The sequence below is a fragment of the Zosterops lateralis genome (assembly GCF_965231275.1).
Source record: "Zosterops lateralis genome assembly, chromosome: 15".
NCBI classification, from domain to species: Eukaryota; Metazoa; Chordata; class Aves; order Passeriformes; family Zosteropidae; genus Zosterops; species Zosterops lateralis.
The window spans coordinates 13,407,420-13,433,790 of NC_139775.1; the positions used below are offsets into that span (position 1 = coordinate 13,407,420).

Consider the following 26,371-nt stretch of genomic DNA (forward strand, 5'->3'; position numbering starts at 1 on the left):
TGCCTGAGGAAGAAAAGGGTGACCTATTCAGGAAGGGACACTTGTGGTGCCCCACCAGAGCACTGAGGGTGACACACTCCTCCCATGGCACCTCCTGTCATCCCTTTCCCACAGCCTCAAATCTGTCCTCAAGAGAAATCCCAAGAGACCAGACAGGGTATGTTCAAAAGGAAGAGAAACCAAGACCAAAAATTGCATCTGGAAACCATGACACCACAGTGATCCCATCAAATGATCAGATAAATGGCTTTGGTGACTCGATGACACCACAGCTGGACACATCCACAGGTGTTCCTCCCCCTGCCTGGGGCTGTGTGGGCATCCAGCTCCTGCATCCTGCCCTGAAAGCATCACTGCCACAGGCTGAGCCCAGCCCAGCTCCTTGGGAAAGAGAAATCACCTGTGCTGGAAGCATTTTTCTGGAAAACAGCAGGGTTTTGCAGGAAATGTGGTGCCCCCAAGAGTTTTTTGAGGTTATGCTGGTGGAGGCTGTGACTTTGCAAGCACCTGGAGTGGTCACAGCATGGAAATGAGAGGCTCATCCTGAGGGGAAGCTGCTGCAGGAACAGGCTCAGCATCAGTGTTGGCTCAAAACTTGGAGATGGACACACAAACACAGGGCAGGATTCCCAGGGCAAGCTCCAGCCTGGTCCAGGTTATTCCAATGTAGTCCCTGATTTTGTGGAACAATTCCCACAAGGAATGGAAAGGCAGGATGCCCTCAACAGCTGCCTGCATTGCACTGCTTCCTCACACACATAAAATAAACAAGGCTTTTCAGAGAGGTTGAGGCAAGGCAAAACCCAGCAGAAGGAAAAATGCTCATGGCTAGTGAACATTGAGCAATCCAAAATCTTACAGGAGGGGCTTTTTAAATGAGAGACTGTCCTGGCAGAGGTAGGAGATGCTTCCTGCACATCCTCCACACAGCCTGTGATGGTGCATCCTGGAGAGATGAAGCAATAACAATTCTGTGTTGCCTAAAAAGTGGCTGGCAGAGCTAAAGTAGCACATGGCAAACAGCAAGTAAACAAATCAAGTCTCACCTAAACACAGCACAGTAAAAAGAGAAAGCTGGGCCAGTTCTGTACATGCTCCTAAAACCAGCATTCCAACAGCAATTAATGAGAAGAGAAAAACTAGATGCCTGATTTTAATGGATCCTGACATAATAGGTGTACCAGAAATGTGATGGGAGAAAGATAATTAGAGGGACAATAACGTCTTGGTGCTGATTACACTGAAAGACAAAGCAGATGTCATGTACTAAAGCTGAATCAGAATAACAAGGTAATGTCATTAATGAGCAACACAATCTCTGTGGATGGATTCCATGTTCAGATAAAAAGTGCAGAATTATGTTAGTGATCACCCCTTGGGACAGCTTCAGAGACAGCAGGGTTAACCTTGATAGCAGAGAAGGTGTAAGGACAGAAAACAAAGCAGCAGGAGCTGACTCTGAAACACCATGCACAGACCAAGAAATGCCATGCATGGTGTAGAGACAAAATTTTGATATGGGCATGGAGAAATTAGTGGGAAACTTGTTATTCTTGACTTACACCTGCATTTGATTCAAAATATTAGTAGGAGATCCCTGGTATGGCTGACTAACAGACTCAGCATCCTTCAGAAGCAATAAAAAGTGTTTTTAGAAGTTGTGAAGAAGGAAACCCGAGAAAAAAAAGCAAATGCTGATTAAAATACATTAAAATGTTCAGCTAAAAGGACAACTGAAGCTTGAAATGCTGAAAACCAGTGGATATCCTGCAGGCCTCTGAAGCAGCACAAACCCTTCACCGAGTGAGAGCAAATGGCAGATAATGATCAGTGCTGATAAATGCCAGGTGGGGAACATGAGGAGTCATCCTACCTTTACATATATACTGATGGCTTCTGAATTAGCTTTTCCCCTCAGGATAGAGCTCTTGGAGCGATGACAGACACCTCTATGAAAACATTAATTCACTGCTCTGCAGAGATTAAGATGAAAAAGAAATATTAGGATCGTCGTAGGAAACAAAGAACAAAACAAAAAAAAAGTCACCATGCCACCAAAAGAACTCATGATGTGCCCACATGCAGCTCCCTGTGAGCACCCCTCATCCCTCCCATGCCAGCCCCTGCTCAAAGCACTGACAATAAAATTTAAATACATAGAGAAAAGAGTGACATTTATGGTCAAAAATAGAGAAATGCTTGTTTGTATGAGGAGGACAACACAAAGCATATTTCAGGCTGGAAAAGAGACAAACAAGACTTGTAACAGCCAAGTTAAAAAACAAACCTCCTTTTTTATGTACTGGCTAGATGTTCCCAAGAAGAAAAACAGAGGATCAGTTTTCTAAGAGGAGCACTTAGAGACCTGCATCAGTAAAAAGAAATGCAACTGAGTCTCCCAAAAGAGCTGCACACTTTCCAAAACAGGCTCTGTATTCCTCTTGAATACTTCCTCTTGCATTATTGTTCATATATCTGCAATGGGGTAAATCCATACTCACACAGACAAATACCTGGTCCCTTGTCATAGGAGAGCCATGATTAAGTATGAAGGAAAAAAATGTGTTTCTTTTATTTTATCTGTGTTCTCTTACACATCTGTCATGAATCACTGAAGTTAGTCTTAAAAGGCAATTAGACACACAAAGATGAAACCATTCTTACCAGCAGAATTCAAGATAAATTCCTAATTACTGAAGGAAGAAACAGTCTTGTTTTTCACACTGGGATGCCAAAGACACTGGGGATGCCAAAGTGGGGACACTGGTCTGAACATCATTTATTTCTCAGCCCAGTGATGAGGGTGGAAGTACATCACAGGCCCTGCACTGCTGCTCTTCAAAGAGAAACATTGAGCCCAAATATATTTAGTAAGGTAAATGGGATAGTCCTCCTTTAGAGTATTTTTCATCATCCTTTCCACTCTCTTGCTCTACTCATTATATTACTACTACACCAGGAAAAAGAGAATATGGATACAAAGATACTCCACAGTCTGCTGGGTATCATGCACAGGATTCAATCTGCTCCATGCCAGAGCCATCAAAAGTCAGAGAAAACACATCATCACATAGAAGAGAATCATTTTATGAGTCACAGCTCCACCTCACCTTCTAAAATAAAGAGCCTAATGAAGAGCTGGAGCTAAACAAAATCAAAACATGGCTTTTCCTCCCTCCCCTCAGCAGTGTCAAGTATTTCTCCTCTGGTTTCCCATGTTCTGCAGAGCTCAGTCCCTTATCTGGGTGCCAGCCCTTTACCTACCCTTTACTGCCTGATTTGGTTGACCAGAACAGGCATCTTTAGGTACCTGAGGTGACATTTAAGGTGACAAAGCTTGCCTGGTCTCTGCTGGCTCTGTGGTGTTCCTCTCTGCAGCACGAGAGGAGCGGGCAGATGGTCGGCTCTGCTGTGACGCATTAACCAGCAGCGCTCCGTCCCGCTGCCAGCCACAACAACATGCTCAGGGTTTATTCTTCTCACCAGTTTTTATTGATCACTCCAGTATTTCTGGCTTGTGGTTCCCAGTATTGGAGTGGCAGAGGAGAGCAGATGACTAAACCCATCCGAATGGCGCTGGAAATGAGAGTGAGGATCCCGTGAAGTTGGCCTTACTGCTCTTCCAAAACAACGTGCACAGCATTGCTCAGTGTGTGCCCATTTGCTCTTCCAAAACAACGTGCACAACATTGCTCAGTGTGTGCCCATTTCCCCCATTTTTTTCCTCTCTTCTCTCTTGAAGAAGAGAGAGATTTAAGCCAGATCCAGGTGTCGGTTCCAACAAAGTCACTAAGCCTGAAAAAGCAGAGCAATGAGTCCAGAAACACAAGGACAGCAATGAGTCCAGAAACACAAAAATAGCAAGGACACACATGAGCAGAACTTTTTGTTGCTGATAACAGGAGCAAGGGTAACAAGCTGGGTTTGTTTATCCTGGAGAAAAGGAGACTCAGAGGTGACCTTATCACTCTCTACAACTCCCTGTAAGGTGGCTGTGCTCAGCTGGGGTTGGTCTCTTTCTCCAGCAGCACTGACAGAACGAGAGGACACAGCCTTAGGCTGAGCCAAGGGAAATAGAGGTTGGATATTAGGAAAAAGGTTTTCTTGGAAAGAGTGATAAAGTACTGGAATGTTCTGCCTGGGGAGGTGGTGGAGTCACCATCCCTGGGTGTGTTTAAACAAAGACTGGATGTGGCACTCAGTGCCAGGGTTTAGTTGAGATGTTGGGGCTGGGTTGGACTTGATGATCTTGAAGGTCTCTTCCAACCTGGTGATTCTGTGAATTCTGTGATTCTGTGAACTCCCCCATCTCCCTGGCTGCCACAGTGTGAATGGAGAACAAGGAGGAGAACAAAATGCTTTTGCACAAAGAAGAGATGACACCTGCAGGATTTCCTCTGTGCAAGTTCACACCACCCAGAACCAGGGCTGGCCCTCAGGCGTGGTTCTTTTCTTCCCACACTGGGTGACATCTGTCTAGTTGACATCTCACAGCCTCTTGTGGTTTCCCTGTGTTTTGTGGCAGTTCAAGTCCCCAAGTCATTGTGTCGGGGACAATGACTGGGAACTACAGGGTGAGAGGAGCACTTTCTTCCCCAGGCAGCACCAGCAGTGTCTGGGTTAGCACTGCCAGTGGGGAGGTGAAAAGGTCCCACCCTCTCCATTTCTTGGACACTGACATCTCCTCATCTGCTCAACAATGCAGCACTGGCTTGTTCTTCAAGTGCCACACTCTTGATGTCACCTCAGTCAGGCACGAGGATCTCAGTGGTTATTTAGGAGCACACATTGCTCAGCTCCACTGCTTTGAGCAGATAAAAGGGGGTTTTGTCATATGATGAACTGTGATGCAGAAAACTCCCCAAAGCTCCTACTTGCCTGCATCAGACTATCTCAGGCAGCTCAGGGTTGGAGTGGCAGAGGAGTGACTGGAGCTGCTGTCTCACTGTGGCTCAGACAGACCTTGGCTGACGTGTGACACTGAGTGATGAGGAACTCAAACCTCTCCCAGAGCTCTCTGGCTGCCTGCAGCTTTGTCCAGCCTGATCACTTGCTCAGGGACAGCCTGGCAGAGTGTGACAGCTCAGGGGAGGCTGCTTTGGTCAGCCCCCTGAGCCCACAAGGGCAGCTCTGCCCTGGGAAGGGCTGGGATGCAGCAGCCACAGATCCACAGGGAGCACAGGCTGAGGCAGTGGGTGCTCCTGAGGAGGATGAATTCCCACTGAGGCATTCTAAATACGAGCCTGCCCTAATTAGGAAGCTAATTTTCTGTCTGAAAGGGCCCTCAGAAATCAATACAGATTCCAGACCATTTCTTCTTGGGCACAGGCAGGCTGGGCTTTCAGCAGGCAGTGTCACACAGCAGGGCAGGTCATACATTCATTTATGGCTTTCTTATGCTGGGGAATTTCCAAGCCACTCTCCAAAATGCATGACAGACATTTCCAGGCACACAGTCCCAGCCTTTGCTGGGTATAACATGGTTAACATGACTCAGCAGCATCCTTCAGGAATAGCAATATGATTTTTCCCTGAAGAAATCCTCTAAGACAAAACAGCTCATGTTTATGGATTCAAAACGCTTTGAACTCGCCCAGCAATTCCCCTGTTGGCCACCTCTTCAGTGTTTCCTTGAGAACATGCACCAACACTGGATCTTTGACAGTCATTCCCATGGCCTGACCAGCCTGAAGGAGCAGCCAGAAGAGGATTTCACTATTTCATCTGGAGATAGGACCTCAAAATCTGGCATTAGATCCCGTTGGCATAGTGAGCTGGCACCAAATCCCAACTTTCCTGATTTGACAAGTGTGCATCAAACTCCATGGCTGCATGTGACTGTAGGTGGTAGGAGGTATAGATGTGATTTAAACTCTCCAGAACTGGTTTGTTGGCCGCATTAATCTCAAAAAACTCGACAGTAATTGAAATTACGGAATTTTGGAATTCCAAAAACAGCAGCAAATGTTTCTTCATCATCCTGCACATAATCCCGTTCAGATGTTATCCGAGTTCTTGGTGTTTCAATCCAAATTGCTAACAGGCCTGAGAATGGTTTTAATAATGCAACACAAGAATCATCTTGGCATTTTGTGGGGAAGGAGCACAGAAGAAGGTGTTGGGTTTGACAGGCCTCAGTTCTCCCATGGAGAACATGGAGTGAAGTGCTGCTGTTCTGAGTCAGGAAATGGCAGTGGGTTTGAACAAGGAATAAACTTTGGGTATCGAGCAGCCAAACTCAGCTCAAACCTCCTGGAAGCCATTAACAACAGTGTTCTTTAGGTTCCTTCATCAGGAACTCACTGAATGCCTCGAGTTCCTCTGAGCAGAATTCCCCTGACTTTGCTCAGGATCCCTGTTGCACAGGAAGCTCAGCACTGGAGCTCCGTGCTGGGAGGTGACAGTGTCCCCACTCACAGTGCCCTCCTCAGCAGCCAGGGCTGACCTCAAATGATTCCATGTTCTGGGAAAAAACTCTGTGAGACTTATCACAGTCTGAGCTGAAGGTTCTTTCTCTCACTGTCATAAAGAGTGTTCCCTTTGTTTCACCCATTCAGGGCTGTCTGGGATATCCATTTTCTAACGTCTCAGTTCAGGTGGATGCACTCGAGTTGATCAGCACCTTTGCAGAGATGCATTCAGCTCTGTGGATCTTCTTTCAAAATGCTGCTGCTCTCTGCTGTCAGACAGAGAGACAAGGGGCTGATCCTGCCAGAAGGTCCATGGAGTACTCGAGTGCCTAAAACCCCAGTGATCTTGTGGGGAGCAGTTCTCCTCTCACACATGAAGAATATGTTCACTTCACTCAAAAGTCCTGGAAAATTAATTTCCTTGTAACAATGCTGCTGCTGCAGGGGCCAAAGCCTCGAGGAGGTGGCACTGGTGCTTCCCACCATGAACTCCACAGACAAGACAGTCTCTCACACATTGATTAGGAAAAAACAAAGTTCAGAGACACAAAGTTCTTTAATGTCCCAGCTACTGCACTGATCTTCTTCCTGCCATGAGATCAGATATGAATGTGATATGAGTCCTTCAGATGAAGGAGCCCTTTGACATAAGTTGATTTATGTGAAATCTTTTGGTGAGTCCCAGCTTTTTAATCTCAAATTCTGGGTGAAAAGGTTCTGCACTTTCAGGGGTTTTGCTTCACAGGGAGGTTGTCCTGAAGCTGGTGAGCCCTTTTCCTCCAGGAAAAGCCTCACAATCTGTGGTGCTCAGGTTCAGAGCAGTCCCACCTGGACATACAGCATGTCTGTGGGGTGGGAGCAAAGATCACAAGTGTCCCACAGTGCACAGGAGTCTCTCTGTCATTGCCAGCAACGCTGCTGAGGAGTGACAGACCAGCTGGTGGAGAAGCACCAAGGACAAAAATGACAGGAAAAGGCGTGTTAGAACAGGAGGTGTTGATGGTACTGATGTCAGTGGTCATCCAGACCACAGTGCTCATCTCCCTGCAGCTTTTCAGACAGCAGGATGGGAGATCCAAGACAAGCTGGTGTCCAGAGAGATGTGACAGGACAGCGAGACAGATCCCTGTCAGCACAGAAGGGAACATGCAAACCCAGCACGTTTTTATCACCTAAAAAAAGCCCAGCAGGCACGAGGAGGACTTGACAGCTGTCATCCTCTGCATTATTGCAGGGAATCCTGGAAAGATGGGCTGAACACATCGTGGTGCCTGCAGGCTGGGTGGGCTCCTCACACAACCCCATCCTCGTGAGAACGTGTGTGCAGGAGTGCCACTGAAACCACTTTGGGTTTAGTTTTGGCTTTAAAATCTCAGATTCTCCTTTCCTGGGAAGTCTCACATTGGAATGTCCTTGGCACAGTGGCACATCCCAGCTGAGCTCCTCCCCAGCCCTTTCTCTGCACAGGCAGCATTGGGTTTGTTGGACAAATAAACTTGCATGAACAGGATGAAGAGCAAAAGATGAGAAGAATCTGTTGATTGATGAGAGTGCAGATCCTCAGCTACAGGCCATCCAGGTAGAACTCCCTAAGTGAACCAAGTTCTGACTCTTCTGAAGGAAAGATTTTTCATAAAAACTGAGTTAGGCCAGACAGATCCCTGGGGCAGAGGACACAGGCTGGAGGGGAGTAAGCAGACAGAAAAGATGACAGGAGGGAAGATTGGAAAAGAGAAAAATCCCCTGGAGATCTTCTTCCCTGTCACCTGGAATGACTGAGGTCCCCTCAAGAGAAGGAGCTCTCTACTTTGCAGGAAGGAGGCTGTAAGAGGTTGTGAGTGGAAGTGATGCCAAGTGACTGCCTCATGAATCTCGTGTTGAGAGAGGAGCAGTGGGAGATCACTTCACCATCAGCACAGAACAGAAAAACTCTGTCTCCTGAATTAATAACCTGAAGCAACTGTTCTGCTTCAGGCAACCACAGGAAAAATGCAAAAACTCAGGCACAGGTTGCACTTTCTGGGTGTTATTATCTCAGATGAAATTCAAAATCAGAGAAGGAGCACAGGACATAGAACTGTGCAAACTCTGCATGTGGGACTTGCCTTTCCCCACATTAGATGCACTAAAAAAAGGCTCAGAGCAGGTATTCAGTTACACCATGGAACAAGACAAGACAGTTCCTCAGTAGATATGAAAAGGGCCCTAAAAAAGTAGTAATTGACTATGCCTCCCACAGCAAACTCACCCAGCCTTTGTGTCTCATCAGAAAAAGGATTTACAGGAGAGCAAAACTCACGTCTCATTGAGCTTTTCATCATTTCCTTGCAAGGTTATCCTGCTGGCAGAGCCACTCTTGTCCCAGCCCTGTGGAAGGGAAGCCAAAGCACTGCCTGTGACACCAGCCACACAGGTGTTCCTCCCTCCTGTTCCTTTCTCCTTCCTTAGGAGGAGCAAAGACACCAGCTGGGCCACCAGACCCTCCAGGCTCAGCTCCCAGAGCCCTCTGAATGTGTCCCCTTGCAATGGACACACAGACCCAGGTGCTCCCACAGGGATATGTGCACCTCCCCAGCTCCCTGCTCTTCCCAAAATCCCTGCACTGGTACCTGCAGCACCAGCTTCAGGCACTGGGTCATAGGTGGAGTGTGCAGATCTAGAGCTGAGTACATCACCTGAACCCCCAAAACCATCAACCAAAACCCCAAAACCATCAACCAAATCCCCAGACCCCTCCTGCAGGGCTGCACTCCAGCTCCTTGTTCCCCTCTCTGTAGGTACATCCAGGATTACCCTGTCCCAGGAACAGAACCCAGCATTTGTCCTTGTTAGATTTCATGTGCTTGGTGACACACTCAAATCTACCAAGATCTCTTTTCCTCTACTCTCAAGGGACTCAGGGTCTCCTCCTGATTTAGGATCACCAGAAGCAAACTTTCTTAAGTGTGTCCAGGTCCAAATATGCAAGAGAGTTGTCCCTAAACCTCAGCACCAGCAGGCTGATGTTCCCCCATGGAGTGCAGCTCTCTGAGCCCAGTTGCTCCCCCAGGGAAGCACAGATGGAGCCACAGCACAGTGGTGAGGCTGCAGACACTGTTACAGCCCTGTCCTGGTGTCCACAGAGCCCCAGTGGGGTCCACAAGGGTTGACTCAGGGCAATAAACACCTTGGGCAGGTGTGTTGTACATTAATATTTCAAGTGTGGGCTAAATGAATTACAGCTCATTAGGTGTAGGGCTCTCTGCTGCCTCAGCTTGTGGGTCAGATTTACATCATCTGATCCTTCCAAACTCAAATCATTCCATCATTCTCTCATCGTAGACACTGCAGGTTTGAGAAAATGAGGTAAAAATCCCTCCTAAACCCTGCTGTATCTCAGAACAACACCCTTGCTCTCTCTCACTTGCATTCCTTTTTGGAAGACTGTGCCAGTTGCCTGATACCAAATTGACTAAGAGGAGTGAGATAAGCAGCTGTTTGCTGTTGATAGATGCAATATTGCACACACAGACACTGTGAGCAATTAAAACCTTTATTTATTGCTATCTCTGTAGTGTGGTTTAAGAACTCAAAAGGTCAGCTACAGTGGCAACAACGAATAGCACATATTAATTAGATGTAATTATAAAGATGAGTTCAGAGACAAAATATGAGCTGGGATCAGCCTGGTCACCAAGAGGACACTCAAATATTTGATAAAAGTGAGACTGCATATCTGGTTTGATAAGCTGGACTGTGGGCTTTATCACACATGTGCTCTCACAGAGAGGAGAGAAGGTATTAATATAAGTGAAGCCTGTAGCAGTCTCTATGGTTACAGCTAACATTTTCTAATATAAGCCATTGTCTTCAGATGCTTAACTTTCCATGTTTCAACTGCTTAGGCTGAAATTTTCCATCACTGCTCATTGTTTCCAGGTGAATTCTCTAGCAATCAGGTTAGCAAATGTACTGGAGAATTCGAGCAGATTCTCATGCTGAAACAGCAATTGGCAATTGGGCAGGGACTCAATCTTATCATCTGTTCCCATCCTCTCCAATTTATCCCATGGCCTGGTGACTTTTAAAGACTCAGCAGATCTTGCTGGAGGTTTTGTGCTGGAATTCCCAGAGGTGACATGTCCTGGTGGTGCATCAGTCCCTGCTGGGCGCTGCCCTGTGCTCCCAAAACCCCTGCCCTGAGCACTGCCCCAAATCCTGCAGAGCTCAAACACAGCCCTGACTCTCAGGGCTGCACCCAGGGGCTGAGGAAACTGGAACAAGGCTGAGTTTTGCCTCTGCAGCTCTTCTGAGCATGTTATAAACGTGTGTGCCCACCCTGTGTCAGTCTCTGTGTCAGCGCCAGCAGCACAAACTCTGCAGCTTTGCCATCCTGCAGGGCTCCAGTTTCTGATAACAGCCCCCAGCTCTAGGCTTGTGGCAAGAATTTTCAAACATGGACTAAATATATTTTCTCTTGTGGAAAAGAGGCATCCAAGGATGCCCAACTCCCACCAGCACACAGCCAGTCAGGTATCCTGTACCATCACCTCCGTGCTCATCTAAACTGTGGCACAGGTGGGGAAATTAATTCTCTGAGCTGTGCCTTGGCTCAGAGGAGCCAAGAGGTTCTCACACGTACCCACAGAGGTTCTGTAGCCAAGCTGAGAAGAGAAACGAGCAACAGCTTGTTCTTCCTGCAATGTCTTTACCACCCTGCCACTCTTCACATCTTCATTACAGCTTTTTCTGGTTTTCAGAGTTTAGGCTGTGGTTTGCTGAGTTTAAACTCTGTGAACCACAGAATCATTAAGGCTGGAAAAGATCACCAAGATCATCAAGGCCAAATTTTTACCAAATGTCCCCATGCCCACAAACCACACTGGGAAGTGCCACCTTCACTTGTTTTCAGAACACTTCCAAGGGATGGTGACTCCACCACTTCCCTGGGCAGACTGTGCTTAATAACTTTTTCAGTAAAGAAATAAGTAGAGAAAAGAAAAAAATTTCTTTTCTTTGAGCTAAAGTAATTTCCCCAATATATAGTGGATGTGATAAACACTAAAAAAAAAAAAAAAAAAAAAAAAAAAAAAAAAAAAAAAATTACAATTGGCGGCTTTAAAAACCAACCAACATTTTTTTAAAAAAAATTCCTAATACACTAGATATTCCTGATCTCCTAATTAATTTTTTTTGCCAACTTTAACCTCTTTAAAGTATCTCCCAGGTGATGACTGGTTGCTGCTCTCTGCCCCCAGGTGTGCTGTGGCTCTCAGTGGTGTCCGAGGTGTTGTACATCATGCTGTTGGTCGTCGGGTTCAGTCTCATGTGCCTCGAGCTCTTTCATTCAAGCAGTGTCATAGATGGGCTCAAGCTAAATGCCTTTGCTGCTGTCTTCACTGTGCTTTCAGGTATGAAACCTCCCCTTTCCCCTTTTACCACCTGGCGTGGTTTGAAAGCAAAATGAGTAAGAGGTTCCAAGTCAGAAATACAATTTAATAAGAAGAAAGGTAAAAAGGTAAAAAAAAAAAATAAAATAAAGGCAATAATACAAAAGAGCACTGACAGAGTCAGAACACACCCTGAGCAGGGTGGGGGGAGCAGTCCAGGTGAGGGGCTCTTCCTGAAGCAGTGATCCCACAGAAAGGTCTGGGAGCTCTGCTCCTCTGGGAATCCAGTGGCTCAGGGCTGCTTGTCCTGTCCCAAATCCCAGATTCTCTCCAGGTGGGAATGCTTGGCTCCTCCCCCTGGGCATTGGGAGCATCTCCCAATGGGATGAGGAGTCGTGCAGTGGCTCCTTGATGGCCCATTAAACAGAGAGAGCTCCTGGAGGGAGTTCCCTGTGAGTCCTGGGCAAGGCATTGATGGGCCATGAGCAGAAGAGCCCAAAGGAGGGGCCTGGGAAAACACTGCCCCACCTGGTTCCAACAGCTCATGGGGATGGGGATGGAATAAATAGTTTGTGCACATCCTACACTGCAACCCAGGACAACACCACAAAGCAAAATCCTACAACTTTTGAAAGAATAAAAAATCCAGATCTCCAAGGTTCTCTTATCCCCATTTAGCCATCGCAATTTTTCACTGTAATTTTTCCTTCCTTTGGCACAAAGACTGCATGATAAATTCGCCTCTTGCCAGGGAGAAGTGAACATCCTCATTCCTGATTTCACAGCAGCAATGCAGTAATTATCCTTCCCCAGCCTGCACAGCCATTACCACAGCTCCAGCCTCAGCTCCATTTGCAGCATCATCACACTCCCTTTTCCAGAGGAAAATTTAAAACATGAAATGCTGAAAAGTCTTTTTTTTTCTGTGTTAATCCTGAGAGTAGGTGAAGGTTGGAAAACCAAGGGAAGGATCTCTTCTTGTTAATTAATAAAATTGAGGATGAAAAGGGTTCTGATGATGGCACTGAGGAGCAGCCCCAAGAGTGCTCTGGGACAGGGACATCCCTCAAAACAACAAATTTTGGGCTGGTTTTGTCTCCATCTGAACTTGTGGCCCCTCTTTTTATGAACTTGAGGCATTCACCTCTCCAAAAGAAGTCTAACAATGTGGTTAAGTTATCCTTCTCTTCTGTGAGGCTTTTTCTGGTTAAAACCCCCATTTTCCAGGATTTATAGCAGCAGCCAGGGTGCTCTGTGAGCATCCTGCAATGGGCCTCTCCAGCAGAATAATTTCTGCAATAGAATTGCATTTTATTCTGCTGCATTTCAGGCTGGGAGACATCACAACAGGCAGTGTGCATTCTGGGAAGGACTTTGAGCTGCAAATGGTGAAATAAAGCAAAAAGGAAAGGTCAGAAGTAGAGCTGAGTGACAAAAAAAAATTTGATAAGAACTGTCAAAGCATATTTTTCAGCTTTGAATATAATTTGGAACTTTAAAAAAAATCAGTTCCATTTTCAAAATCAAACTATGTGGAATTCTTCAGCATTCAATCAATTACTTCCATGCTGTTCCTCTCTCTCTTCACCATTAACTGCAGTATTAAAGTTTTGTAAGAATGATGAAGTTTTCTTTCCTACACAACTTTCTATTTTTATTTTGGCCTTCCCTCTTTCTAAGTTCATTGCCAAGATAGTCCAAATATAAACTTTACAGGGAAAAATGATGGAGGAATTGAAACAGGGATAAAACCCCAAACCCCAGCACGCTGCTAGCTGTTATTTTCAATGACAGGGATATCAGAGGAAAGAAGAAAACTATATTTATTTAAGCTTAGCATATTTATAATGACTAGCTTAATAGAAATTAGGTAATGAAGAGGACTTTCCATTGGAGCATAACGCTCCTCATTAAATTCATGCTTGAATTCCCTCATAAAAGTGCAATGAGATCTCCACATTCTCATAGCTCAACATCTAAAGGTTAGGGAAAAATATCCCAATAGTGTGGTCACTTATTGCTGTTCCTATGAGCCACTAAAAAATAACCTACAACATCACAATTTTGGTATCCCTCTTAACCTGACACAAATAAAAAACTTACATACGTCTCTCACGTAATATTTATAATAAAACATTTTAATTATTGTTATATATTTCATAAATAGAATTTCTAGTCAAAAGATATGGGAGGATGCTTTAAAATATATTGTCTTTTCCAAATTTCCTTCATCTCCAGCTTTCCAAAGTTCTTAATTTCTCCCATTCCAAGCAGCTCTGGTCCTGCAGGGCTCAGGATCTCAAGCCAGCAATGAATGATCAGTGTTTCTGCACTGGAACCACCCCAGCTCACCTCATCACCAGGATTTTCCATCTGCAAACACCTCCTGCCCTGGAGCCCTGATGGGCACAGGCATTGTGCCTTCCCTGCCCAGCCTCCAGCAGCCAGCTGGGGGAAAAGATGATCCTGGGCATGGAGCATTGGCTGATTTGTGTTACAGGCAGCTCGTTTTAGCTCATTAAATGTACAGCAAAAAGGACCAGAGGGTTTCCCCCTGGAGAAAACTTGGCAAGGCACAGCTAAAATAGACCAAACCACAAGTGAACAAAGCAGGACAAGAAAAGATTTCCATAATTCTGCTTTAGTTTGGATGTGGCATAACAGCACCAAGAGCCCTGCCAGGTGCAGATCCAGCCCCATCCTGCCCTGCCTTTAGGCAGATAAACCAAAGAATGTTTCCAGTGTTTGCTGGTGACCTCCTCCTCCTCATCCCCTGGATCAGTGAGTGTCACCTCAGCCTCCCACACAGCCACAGGGCTGCAGGTGGCTGAAACCCTGAGCAAGGTTTGCGTGACAGAACCCAGCAGCTCAGCCCTGCTGGGGCTGGTTCTGGCTGTGTCAAACCTCCTGCTGGCTCTGAGTGACTGTGACAGCTCTCAGGGCAGGCTGTAATATTTTATTAGGGTTGAAAAGTTACTGACAGGACGTATAGAAACAGCGAACTCCAAACTTAAGATCAAGGCATAACAGTCAGCTGAAGAAAAAATCCACTGATTTAAAAAGTTCTGCAAGCTCCCGGTGCATTCTGGAAATTAAATACAACCAGGGAAAAGCAAGGTGTGCAGCACTTTGCTGTGCTCCCATTAGGCCACCCACCCTGCCCAAATCTCATTTCTCCCGGAGTGATTTGCTCTTTCCACCTCCTATCTTTGCCGAGTGTGACTCCAACACGAGGCAGATGAGCAAATCACCCCAGCCTCCTGTAACACAATGTCCTCCCTCAGCCTCTGCAGTTGTTTGTATCAAATCTGACATTTCTCCTGCTGAAGGTCCTGCTCAACATGCCCACAACACAAACATTCCCCAGCTTCCCTCCCCCAGAACTGCCCTGAATCATCCACACATGTTTGGGGAGACTAATGGAGTGGTTTGGGTTCTGAAGGAAAGAAGAACCAAAAAATTGGGTGTGGTTGGGGGAGGGAAATCAGGATCTTCCATGTACAGGAAGGGCAACCATGGAAAAAATTGGATGGTCATAGAGAACAGTGAATGAACGGTCAAAGTGTAACAGACAGACCTCACTGCACCCACCATGGCAGAATATTGGTATTTCTCATTCCCTTGAATGGCCACTACAGCACAAGAGGCTTTTGCACACAAGTAGGTCCAAGAATTTGGGATATGGTGATCCAGCCCCACCTCCTTTGCCTGAACCCTGAACCCTCCTTAGCCTGAACCCACACCCCCCAGAGCTCAGTGGGGATCATCACCCTGCCTGCCCAGGTGCCAGGGCAGGAACATCCCAAATTACTGTAGCTAGAAAATTCTCCAAGCCTCAGAGCTGCTCCTGACCACCACTGCTTGAAAAGTGGGGTTTGGTTTTCCTCAAAGGAATATTTAAATATAAAATTTAGGTGTTTTTTTCCTGTTTAAGCTGCAGGACCAGCTAAAGGCAGAGCCGCTCAGGTCACCCTGTGATTTACTGCAGCCTTGTTCTTTAACATGACAGAGACTGAAAGTCCGACACGTTGTTCTCATCCTCACCCAGCTGCAGTTCTCTCAGTGAGCTCTGACAGTGTCACAAAAGCATCACCAGCACTGCACCACCAAAAGTATCCCAGTGGTGTCCTCTCACCACACATCACCAGGAAAACCAAACTCACTTCACTTCCTGGGGCAACTTCCAAGTGTTTTCTGAGTGTTCAAATTCATAAATCTTTGCAGCTGCTGGGACAAAATACGGTTGTGTGGCATGAACACACTGAGCCTCTCCCCTCATTGTCTCACCTGAGGCCTGTCTGTGATGGGCTCTGAGATGACTGTGGGTGGCACAGCCCTGCCTTGCAGCAGCAGGGTTGGTGGGGATGCTCTCTGTGCAACGATTTTCTTCAACGATTTTCTTTCTTCGACTCCTCTTTTAATTGAGGAGTCAGAATGATGTAAAATAATGAGCTCTCAGTCACATCTTCCCTCTGCCCATGCAGCTCCCTCCTCCACAGTGGAACAGGAGGCATAAAAGTACAACAAAGACTTTTTTGGAGCTCTCAAAGCACTTACAGCAGTAGCTCCCTCAAGAATGATTTTTAAAAAAACGAACGTTGGCACAAAAATTCCTGTTCTAATCCCTGCTTCTCAGGTCTCTTGGGGATGGTGGCACACATGATGTACACTCAAGTTTTCCAAGTGACAGTCAGCCTTGGGCCAGAGGACTGGCGACCACATTCCTGGGACTATGGATGGTCCTTCTGGTAAGTGTCACCCCCCAGTTCATCCCTTTTTCTCTTTGGAGATGTCCCATCAGCCTGTTGGGATGTTGCACACATCACCAGGAACATCCCTGTGGATTTCCAGCTGGCAGGAGCACGAGCCCCCAGGGCTGTGCAGGTTTTGAGAGTGGGGGACAGCTCTGGGTGTCTGTGCAGCAGCAGCAGCAGCTGTGCTATCAGCAGGTACAGAGCATTTGTAAATAAACAGCACCCACAATTACCAACACAGATTGAGCACTCTCATTAAAGTTCAATTTAGGAACATAATTGCCATGGCATTTCTGAGAGTTTCAGCTTTTTTTTTTTGCTTTTTTTTTTCCCCTTGTTTTTAATTAATGTCTCAGCTGAACCTTACGGTGCAGCTTTGAACACAACTGCAGAGGAAGATGCAGTGCTCCTGGCACGATGAGACTTCCCTGTGGATCATAGGGAGAAGGCTTGGGAAAATGGACATGGCATAGTTTGTTTTGGGTTTTTTTTTTTTACCTTTCTCATTTATCTCCCAAAATCACATAAAATTAATTTGGCCAGGACACAGCAACTGTGTTATATTGCTTGCAAGGTTATAAGAAGCTTACCAAAAGCAGGAGGCTGTGGAGAATAAAAATACCTGCAAACAACATTCCCAGTCCTCCAGAGGCATCAGCCTCTTTGGAAGGATAGGGAAAATACTTCCTTCTTGTCATTTCTAAATATAGCCCATTATTTTCTTTCCATCTCAAAGCAAAGACAACAATCTTTGCTAACACCAATAAATAAATACTTCTTATGCACAGCACTGCGGGGAATTATTAGTCTTTCCTTCTCACCTCTTTCTACTGTGTTTCATAGGAGGAGTTGCTACCATTTTAACAACATGTTACAAAATACAAATCACATTATATTTAAAATACAGCTTATTTGGTGTCTCAGTAATGAATATTTATTGCATGTGATGATGGACTTATAAATACATTGCATTCACATATTTATAATATTTATATTAATATTTATAAGAACTCTGTCACAATAATTGTATAATTTTCAATAGATTTAAATAATAAGGCGTATTTGTCTTCGGTAATCTATTTTGTAATTTCCTGCAATACTCAAACTTCGAAATGTTGGTAAATGTCTTGCATGATAAACACTCATTAGATTATTCTCCTTCATCTTGTGCCAGCCAAGAGCCCCCATGGCTCAGAGTGGGCACCAGGGTCCCTTAGGGCATCCTGAGCTCTCCCTGGGCCCACTCATCCCACCCACACTCCCTGCTGGAGCTGTGTCCCATGGAAATGGAGCTGGTGTCCCATGCGACATGGGGCTGGGATCTGGAATCCCACAGAGATGGGAATGGGAGCTGTGTCCTGTAGAGATGGAGCTGGTGTCCCATGGGACATGGGGCTGGGAACAAATGTCCCATGAGAGATGGGTTTGGGATCTGTGTCCTCCAGAGATGGAGCTGGGAGCTGGTGTCCCACAGAGATAAGGTCCATAAAAACTAAAGCACATCCATCCTAATTGCCTAATTACTATGATTTCCCAAATGCCCAAGTACTGAGAGTCTTCATCCTGTATTTCCTTCTCTGAAGCTTTCATTTCTTCTGATTTCACATTAGAAACCATCAGAAACATCCAAGAGAAATCCTCCCTCAAAAATCATTCCACAGGCACCTCCCAGGCACAGTGAGGCTCGTGGGTTTGGCTGGGAGGAGAACCCTGCTTGGGAGCCCAGCTGGAAATGTTTGCAGCTGCTGGAGCTTTTCCCCACACTCCACATGGGAGGCAGACTCATGCCAGGCCAGGAGGATTTTGTGCCTGGACACTCACACTTAGCACAAACTCCCTTCCCACTTCTCCTCCCAGCCATGGGAAACTTCAGGGAACTTTGTCACCTCAGGGGTCACCACATTTCCTTCTCATTTGATTGCATCTGGCAAACAGGTTCAAAAATGGCAGGGAATGAGCTGCCTCCACACATCTCATTGCCTCAGGAGTCCCTGCAGGACTTGTTATAAGCTGAATTTTGAAATCATTGAAATGAGCCATTTCTGTTTACTTGAGCCATTTTACCCCCAGATTTTTTTCAGTCCATGAATATGTGCTCTTTTTCAAGTTTTGTCTAATTTGAAATGAGAAACTGCTTCCTTGTCTGCAGGTCCTTTGCAGAATGGGAAAATAGCTCATGCTGAGGGCTGTGTTGACAATGCTTATTTATAAGATAATGCTACTGGGGCTGGATTCTTTCTGCTGTGCATAATTCAGATCAATTTGTCATAGAAAAAAAAGTGCAAAAAGAAGCAGGTAAAGTGTGTCACCATCACAGCTGATGGAGTTAATCCAGCTTAGTTAGGCAGCCACTGTGAACTATGTGTAGCCAGAGTTGTTGGGCTGAGTGTGAAGCCAAGGGGAGCTGGAAGCCAGAGAAGGTCTCCAGAAAAAAGGAGGAATTCAGGGCCTTTTGTTGCAGCCTCATTTCATGCTCAAAAAGCATCTCAACTCCCTGGGGCCATGAGTCCCTCACCAGCCCCATCTGAACACGGTCAGGGTGGGCAAAAGAAGCTGGGGGAAGCCCTGTGCCCAAGCAGGGAACAGAGCAGAGCAGCTCCCAGGACACCCAGGACAACATTTGCTGCTGCTCCAGCTTGGCTCTGGGCCAGTCATTTTTTTTATTTTCACTTCCCTTCTCCCTCTGCCTCCCTGTGCTTCTGGCAGGTGTCCTGCCCCTGGCTGGCCAAGGTTATCTGGCACTGCCTTCACACTGGGAGGGTCAGTCAGGAGACCCCCAGCTTGGTGACTGCACAAAATGGAAATGTTGTCTTCTATTCTGGTCAGGTTTTCAGAGAGCAGACACAAACCAGGAATGCCTGAGGTGTCCATGAACCCATAAAAAAGGAAATAGAGTAGTCTGATGAAGGCATGAAAAGCAGAATAGAAACCACCCCTGCAGTGTCCCTGTGCAGCCAGTGTCCCATGGACTGGAAAACTCTTCCAGGAGTGTGTGCATTTTAGCACTTGTCTGCAAGGCTCTGAGGCCCTTCAGGGGGAGGTCAGGATGTTTTGTCAGAGTGCACCAAGTGTTCACCTTAGCACAGGGCTCTCCATGGGGTGCAGGCTGTGCCCAGCCCCCAGGTGTTCCCAGGTAAGACAAGCAGAATGTCACTCCCCACCCTCCCTGCCCGGTCCCAGCCTTGTGTGTTTGTGTCAGAGATGGGACAAAGAGCTGCTGCTGTGTTAACCCAGCTCTGTCTGCTGGTTTCTCTCTCCACAGTCTGGCGTGGGGCTCCTTCACCTGCTGCATGGCGGCCTCGGTCACCACCCTCAACTCTTACACTAAGACTGTCATTGAGTTCAGACACAAGCGCAAAATCTTTGAGCAGGGCTTTCGAGAAGAGCAGAACTTCCTAGACCAGGAAGCCATCAAGTACTTCAGAGAAAGGTCAGTGCAGTCAGTCACTCCAGCAGGGGAGGTTTTCATGGACTCTGCTGGTGTCAGAAAATCCAAGCTCTCACCCAGCTCAGCACTTGTGGGTGAAGTCTCTGAGACACCTGGGAAAGGTGTGTGTGAAAGGCAAATGCAAAAGATCCTCCTTGATTTGGTATTTCTTAATTTGTGATGTCCCAGTGCCCATCCTTTCTCCTATACTCATTAAAATCTTTACAATGTGCATCCAATTCACAAAAAACTGTGCTGCCAATGTAAGCTGATTTCCCCCCCTGAGAAAGGTGAAATTGTTGGGGTGTACCAAATGTGACATCCATCCTTTCTCAGCACGTGCAATAGGCACTTCCCCAAAATCCAAGTAATCCCGATAATCCCAAGAGCTGCTGAGGCATTCTCCAGCCACCACCAGGCCACTTTGGAGCTGCCATCTCCCTGGTCATGTCCCCATAATCCATCCCTGGCTGCTTTGCACCACCCATCCTCTGGAGCAAATCCACACAAATACAGCACAACACCCACAGGGTGCCACCCACACAGTGCCACCCACCCTGACACCCTGGAGCCCTGGTGGGTCCCAAGGCCCAGAGATGCTCTGTCACTCTGGCCCCTGTGGCTGCTCCAGGGCTCCTCATTCTCTGATGATGAAGTTCACCAAAGCTTTGGATTGTGAAGAACACACAGATCCTGGGCTCACACACCAGGGATGGGCTCCACAGGGTGATGGACCTTCACAGAATGGAAAGCTGAGAAGTACAGAAAATCCTCACCAAAAGTCTGTGGTCTGAAGTGATAAAAAGATGGTTTTGAGGGCAGAAAATATAAGCAGGATGCATTTCTGCTTGTCAGACCAGTGGGGCAGTTTCTCCATGGTGGAAAAGAGTGGTTGGGAAACCCTGAGGGAACAGAAGGTTTGGAAGGATCAGCATTTCAGCAGCAGAGTGAGGAGCTCTCCTGATTATTGCTCCCATGACAGCTCCCATGATTATTGCTTTTCCTTGGTTGTCTTGTTTATTATTCTGTTGTTGCAGTTATCCCCCTGCTATCATCCAAGGTTTCACTCTACCTTTCAGACAGCCTGCAAGGAAAAGGGAAATGAGGCAAACAAGTATGATTTTCCTAATTTTGCATTTGGACACGACAGTGAATTCTAAAAAATTCTCTGTGGGAGAAAAAGAAAGCCCAGACACAGTGAAGAGGAAGGGGTCAATGTGTGCCTCAGGGTAAAACAGCACACAGGGACAGAAACCAGGCAAATTATTGAAGTGAGAATTGCAGATAAGAGCTCATAAGAATTACAAGGAAGAATATTTTGAATTAGATTGGGAAATGCTAAGGAAACTTGTTGAAGTACCACTAAGTGCCCTTTCTGGAACAATAAATCTATTAATGGCCCAGAGGACAGGGATCTCTCTGTCTCACATGGGCATTGTGGGTTTGATTTGGGTTCTCCTTGCCCTCACAACATGACACAATTCCACCCCCAACAATTCCCTCCTCGGTCACCTCCTCCCAGCCCTTCCACACGCACTTGGCACACTCAGCTCAAGCATGTGGTGTTCCCTAACTTCATGATTATGACTTTCTTTTTTTATATCACATTATTTTAATTGTTGTATCTGAATACATAATAGGAAGCCCAGAGACAGTGTTACCATGGGATCATTCTAGAAATTTGAAGGTGTGCAGCAATATACAATTTTTTTTATTTTTTTTTATTTTTAAAGTGATGGTATTGATGCTCAGCTTCACTGCTGTGCCCTGGGAATGCTCTGGCTGCAGAGGTCCAGGCATTGTCCATTAGCATCACCCTGCTGCTGCACATTGTGGGTGCCCTCAGTCCCACACAACTTCCCCGAGCTCCCATCTGCCTTTGCACAAATAGAAAATAAAATAAATCCTCTTTCCTTCCTGTGCACATACCCAGGGATACTTCACATTCCCTCCTACTCCTCCACCTCCATGTTCCTTTTCATACCTCATGAATAAAACCCTCCAGCCTTTCTTCCTTCCAGCTACTTTGCACATTTCTTCACCTTTTTTTGCCTGTTCCTTTGGCTCAGTGCAGAGCCAGCACCCCCTGGAGCACACATCCAACCTCTGTGCTGGACACACCCTGTGCAACAGGTACTTTTCCTGCTTTATCATTAAAATTAAAGCTTTATCATTATCCTTAACAGCTCCATTTATCATCTGGGACTCAGGGAAGGAAAGTGTCAGCCTCGTTTTGAGTGATAAAACTTTTTTTGTTGGAATATTATCCCTACAGGCCCCCACTCCCAGGGAAGAAATTGGCTTCATGAAAAGTCCTGACAGCAAAATGCTGCTAATCTTGCACGTGTTTCCTCAACTGCACCATTGTATTGTGCTTCATTTTAATTGCATGCAACTGCACATAACAGCAGAGGATTTGCTGGAAATGTGGATGCAGGAGGTGAAATGGTCCCTTGAGAGGTCCAAGTTCACCAGCTCCTGTCCCCAGCAGAGCAGGAGGTGCAGGGGGTGAGCCACATCCACATCACCCCATGGTTTGCTGTGCTGATCCCCCCTCCAGCAGCTCCCATCCCCTTTGTGGCCCTGCTGCTCCTTCATTTCATTCTCCACACCCCAAGGGCAGCCCCTGCTCTGAGGGACATGGGGAAGGCCTTTAACACACATGAAAATATCTGTGGACACTCCAAATTCTGCTCCACAGCCTGGTTTGACTCCACCTTGACCAGCACTTGGAGTTACCCAGCCCTCAGTCACATCCCAATCCTCTGCCTCCCTGGACCCCAAGGCTGTGTCTCACACCAGCCAAGCATCTCACTGAGAAATGGGAAAACAATCCAGCAGCTGCTGAAAAATCAAAGATTCGTGGTGTTACACACAATTATGTCCTATCCAGGCCTGGGATAGTTTGAAAAGTCCAGACAAAACAGACTCTGTAGCTCACAGTATAAAATCAAAAGATACCAGAGCTCTTCAGATGTAATAGGTACAATAGGCCTCAGGGTAACTCTAAGAAAACCAGGCCAATCATACAGACTCGGAGGTGTTATTCATGTTTTAAGTGTTCTATAAAACTATCAGAATTATCTGCAAAGTCAGCTTTCAGTCTTTGTCCTTCAAGTGTTTTTTCCTTCCTTTTTTTTTTTTGTTTTCCTTTGAAATGAATATTTGCCTATAACTTTTGCTCATCTATTTCATTTTTTTTAAAGTTCATTGGGTGTCAGTTCATAACAAGTATCTCTCTTCCATCACTCCCAGTTTCTCTCTCTGCTCTGTTTCACATGAACATTCTTGTGGGCACAGTCCCTCATCTGTGGTTTACCCCAGCCAGCAGAGAAGGAACCCTCCCTGCCCTCCTCCTCCCTCCTTTCCTGCTCAGAGGATCCCTCCAGATAAGCCAAAGGGACAGGGATTCTTTGTTCTCTCCCACGAATTCTGATAATCTCTGTGACAACAGCTGCAGGAACGGTGACAGACCTTCTCCTCTTCCCCTGCCCAGCTGTTTAGTAGCTGCTGCTTTAGCAGCTTTAGCTCTCCCCTGCTTTTTTGGCAGCTTTGTCCTACGGCTGTGTAATAATTAGGATGCATTCACAAGAATTCTGCTGGTTTAGACCAAGCAGCTCCACCAACACCATCATCACATCCATCCAGGCAAGGGCTAGCACAGCCAGATTACTCAGATTCAACATCTTTCCCAAGTTTGTTCTCAGTTTCTTGCCTTCTTATATTCATATATTTAAAAAAAAAAAAAAAAAGACAACTTTCAGGCACCCTCCCCAACACACCTTTCCCTTCTCCCAGGATTCTGGCAGATTTTGCTTTTAGGTAAAGAATGAAAAATTTCCTCTCTGTTTCTTTGCTCTGCTGGAGCAGGGCAGGAACTGCTGGTGGGGCAGAGGGACAAGGGGCACAGCTGCAGGGACAAGGACAGAAGAGCTCCAGGGAGGACAAGGGAATGTCCAGACTTGGGGGGAAGGTGTGTGAGGGCTGAAGGGTGAGGTGAGGGATTTGGGGCCTGAAAGGGTGGAAATCAAGTGAGATCCTCGTGGAGAGGCAAAGAATGCAAAGTTTGTGAAGTGATGTGAGGAAACTGGAATTACCCATGGCCCTCTTTTAGTGAGGAAAAGAGCAGTTTTTGGAGCTGCATCCAGGCTGGTCAGGGCTGCAGAGCCCCTTGGAGCTGAGGCCACTGCAGAGAGGGGTCAGGGGGTTATCCCACCCTGGCTCCAGTGGGAGGGGAGACCCCAGAGATCAGCACAGCCCTGTCCCAGTCTGGTATCCAGCCTCCTGCTTCCTGTGAAGCCAATCTCACTTACCAGGGGCTGTTAAACCAACATATTTAGCAAGTAAATCTGGAAGATTCAGCCTCCCCCAGCTCAGCCATCCGTAGCACAGCGTTTGCAGCTGTCCATCAACACCCATTGTGCCATTGCAGCTGATTTCACAACATTTTTCTTGCTGACAGGGCCCTTACTCTGATCTGCAACACCAACCTAAGCAGGCAGATGCTACTGGTGAAATTCAGGAGCGAACTGAGTTCAAACTGCCATCGATAGCAGTGCAGACAAAATATCTCTGCAGGGACAGAAAATGTAGTTTTAAGTGCTAGGAGCAGTTTGAAACAGACAGCAGGACCACAGCTATTGCAGAGCTAGTAAATCAGGACTATTCCCACCACTGTGAGAACCAGAACTTTTCAAATCATCATTCACACACTGTTTTTTTCCCTTTTTTTGCACATTTCTGTAATGTATCATACTCACAGCTTGCTTCCTGTGACTCCACTGTGCTCGTGTCAGATGTGCAGATCATACCAACGCCTTCCAAAGACATGCCAACCTTTTGCTCTGGTTTCCTCCTCGGTCACCCAGGTACCTGAACAGGGTTTTCAGTTACTGACCTAATGTACCTCCCATTGGCAGAGTCAGTAGCTCTTCACACAGACATCAATATTTCCAATCTTCCCATTCCTCTTTCATCAGTGCACAGCAATGAGTGCAAAACCTCCTGCCTCTGGATTTGTTCTGTACTTTATTCTGCAACACAGGAAGCTTTTATCCACAGAGCTGCTCCTTCTGGAAATCACATGGACTGGCACTAAAATGGTGCAGCAGCAGCACCAGCCCCACTTCCAACACACACATACTGTACAATGCTGTTGGGCCGCAGCCTTAGATCCATCCTGCAGAGGGAAAGAGTGGAGAGACACAGCCCTGAGCCCCTAATTTCTATCCCCCATGGCCTCTTTACATGAGCTTTCCCCAAGAGGGGCAAAGCCAGGGGAGCCAAGTCCTTCTTGAGCCCATCAGGACCTCCATGGTGGGCCTGGCTATAGATGGAGGAGCCCAGGTACGTTGGACTCTTATTGGTTTTGACCCTTCCATTTGTGTACATTTGGGAGCAGCTTTTGTTTCTGTTAAAGGTGCTACTTGTATATTCTCTTTTCCAGGGCTGAGGAGGAGAGGGCTGAGGCTGGGGACCTGAGGTTACAGTGCCTCCATAGCTGCTCCCCAAATAGTAAGTGACCGTGGCTCGAATGTGTGCGGCTCACAGTGGCTTGTACTTGTCCCCAACGCTGGCTCCCCAGGGCCCAGCATGAGGTCTGCAGTAGGGTGAAGCTTTGGGAACAGAGGTTTGTTGCTTTCCCAGACAGCAAGCATTGCCCAAGAGATAACCAAACCAGCATAAGAACAGTGCAGAGTTCTCCAGCATTCAGTTTTAGGGTGTGCACATATCCTATAATTTTGTGTTATCTCAAGAAGCTGTGACTTCATAGTAGTTTAAAAATATGCTCTAATTTACACCTGTATAACTTTCATTATCACTACCTTTTTTCATCTATATTTATCACCAATTCATGATGATGCATGCTATTGAATATAAAAATGATTGAAAGCAGCTTTGGTAGACAATAACGTTGGTATAATTAATGCCATTTCTTGCACTTTCTCTGGAAATTGCAGAGTGCTTTTATTCAGTGTTTGCAAAAGCTCTTGCTTTAAGCTATGGGAATCAGTGGTTCAATGTACAGAGCAATGTTGGAGCGTGGCTCCTGCCCTGCTCTGAATACTATACTTTTTCTTTACTCTCCAGGAAAGATGTGTGCAGTTTCATGCATCTATTTCCTTGGAAAGAAAGCAAGTGATCCTTCATTCAGCAGGAGGGAGCCTTGGGAGAGTGACTTGCTGGCTCTGCGCTATTAAAATTTGGAAACCTCATGGCATTTTGCTGCCTCTGTCTTGCTGAGATGCACATCTCAGCCACATACTCATGGAAGCTTGGTGTCTGTAACCCCAACCCCTGAGGGTACCTGCTCCCTCCCCAGACCTGCTGGAACAGCTCTCCAGTCCCATGTCACTGCAGGTGGTGTCCCCACAGGCATGATAGTGCTGGCACTGCTCCCCAGCTGGGTTT

General features: G+C 46.5%; 1 protein-coding gene across 1 annotated transcript in view; it reads left to right on the forward strand.

Moving 5' to 3' along the window:
* The window catches only part of GSG1L (GSG1 like), a 53,254-nt gene that overhangs the window by 20,581 nt on the left and 6,302 nt on the right, over positions 1–26,371 (forward strand). Inside the window, exons 3-6 of the mRNA XM_083872804.1 lie at positions 11,648–11,800; positions 16,416–16,527; positions 19,796–19,963; positions 25,407–25,474. Coding sequence (XP_083728930.1) covers positions 11,648–11,800; positions 16,416–16,527; positions 19,796–19,963; positions 25,407–25,474 — 501 coding nt within the window. The remainder of the gene's footprint in view (positions 1–11,647; positions 11,801–16,415; positions 16,528–19,795; positions 19,964–25,406; positions 25,475–26,371) is intronic.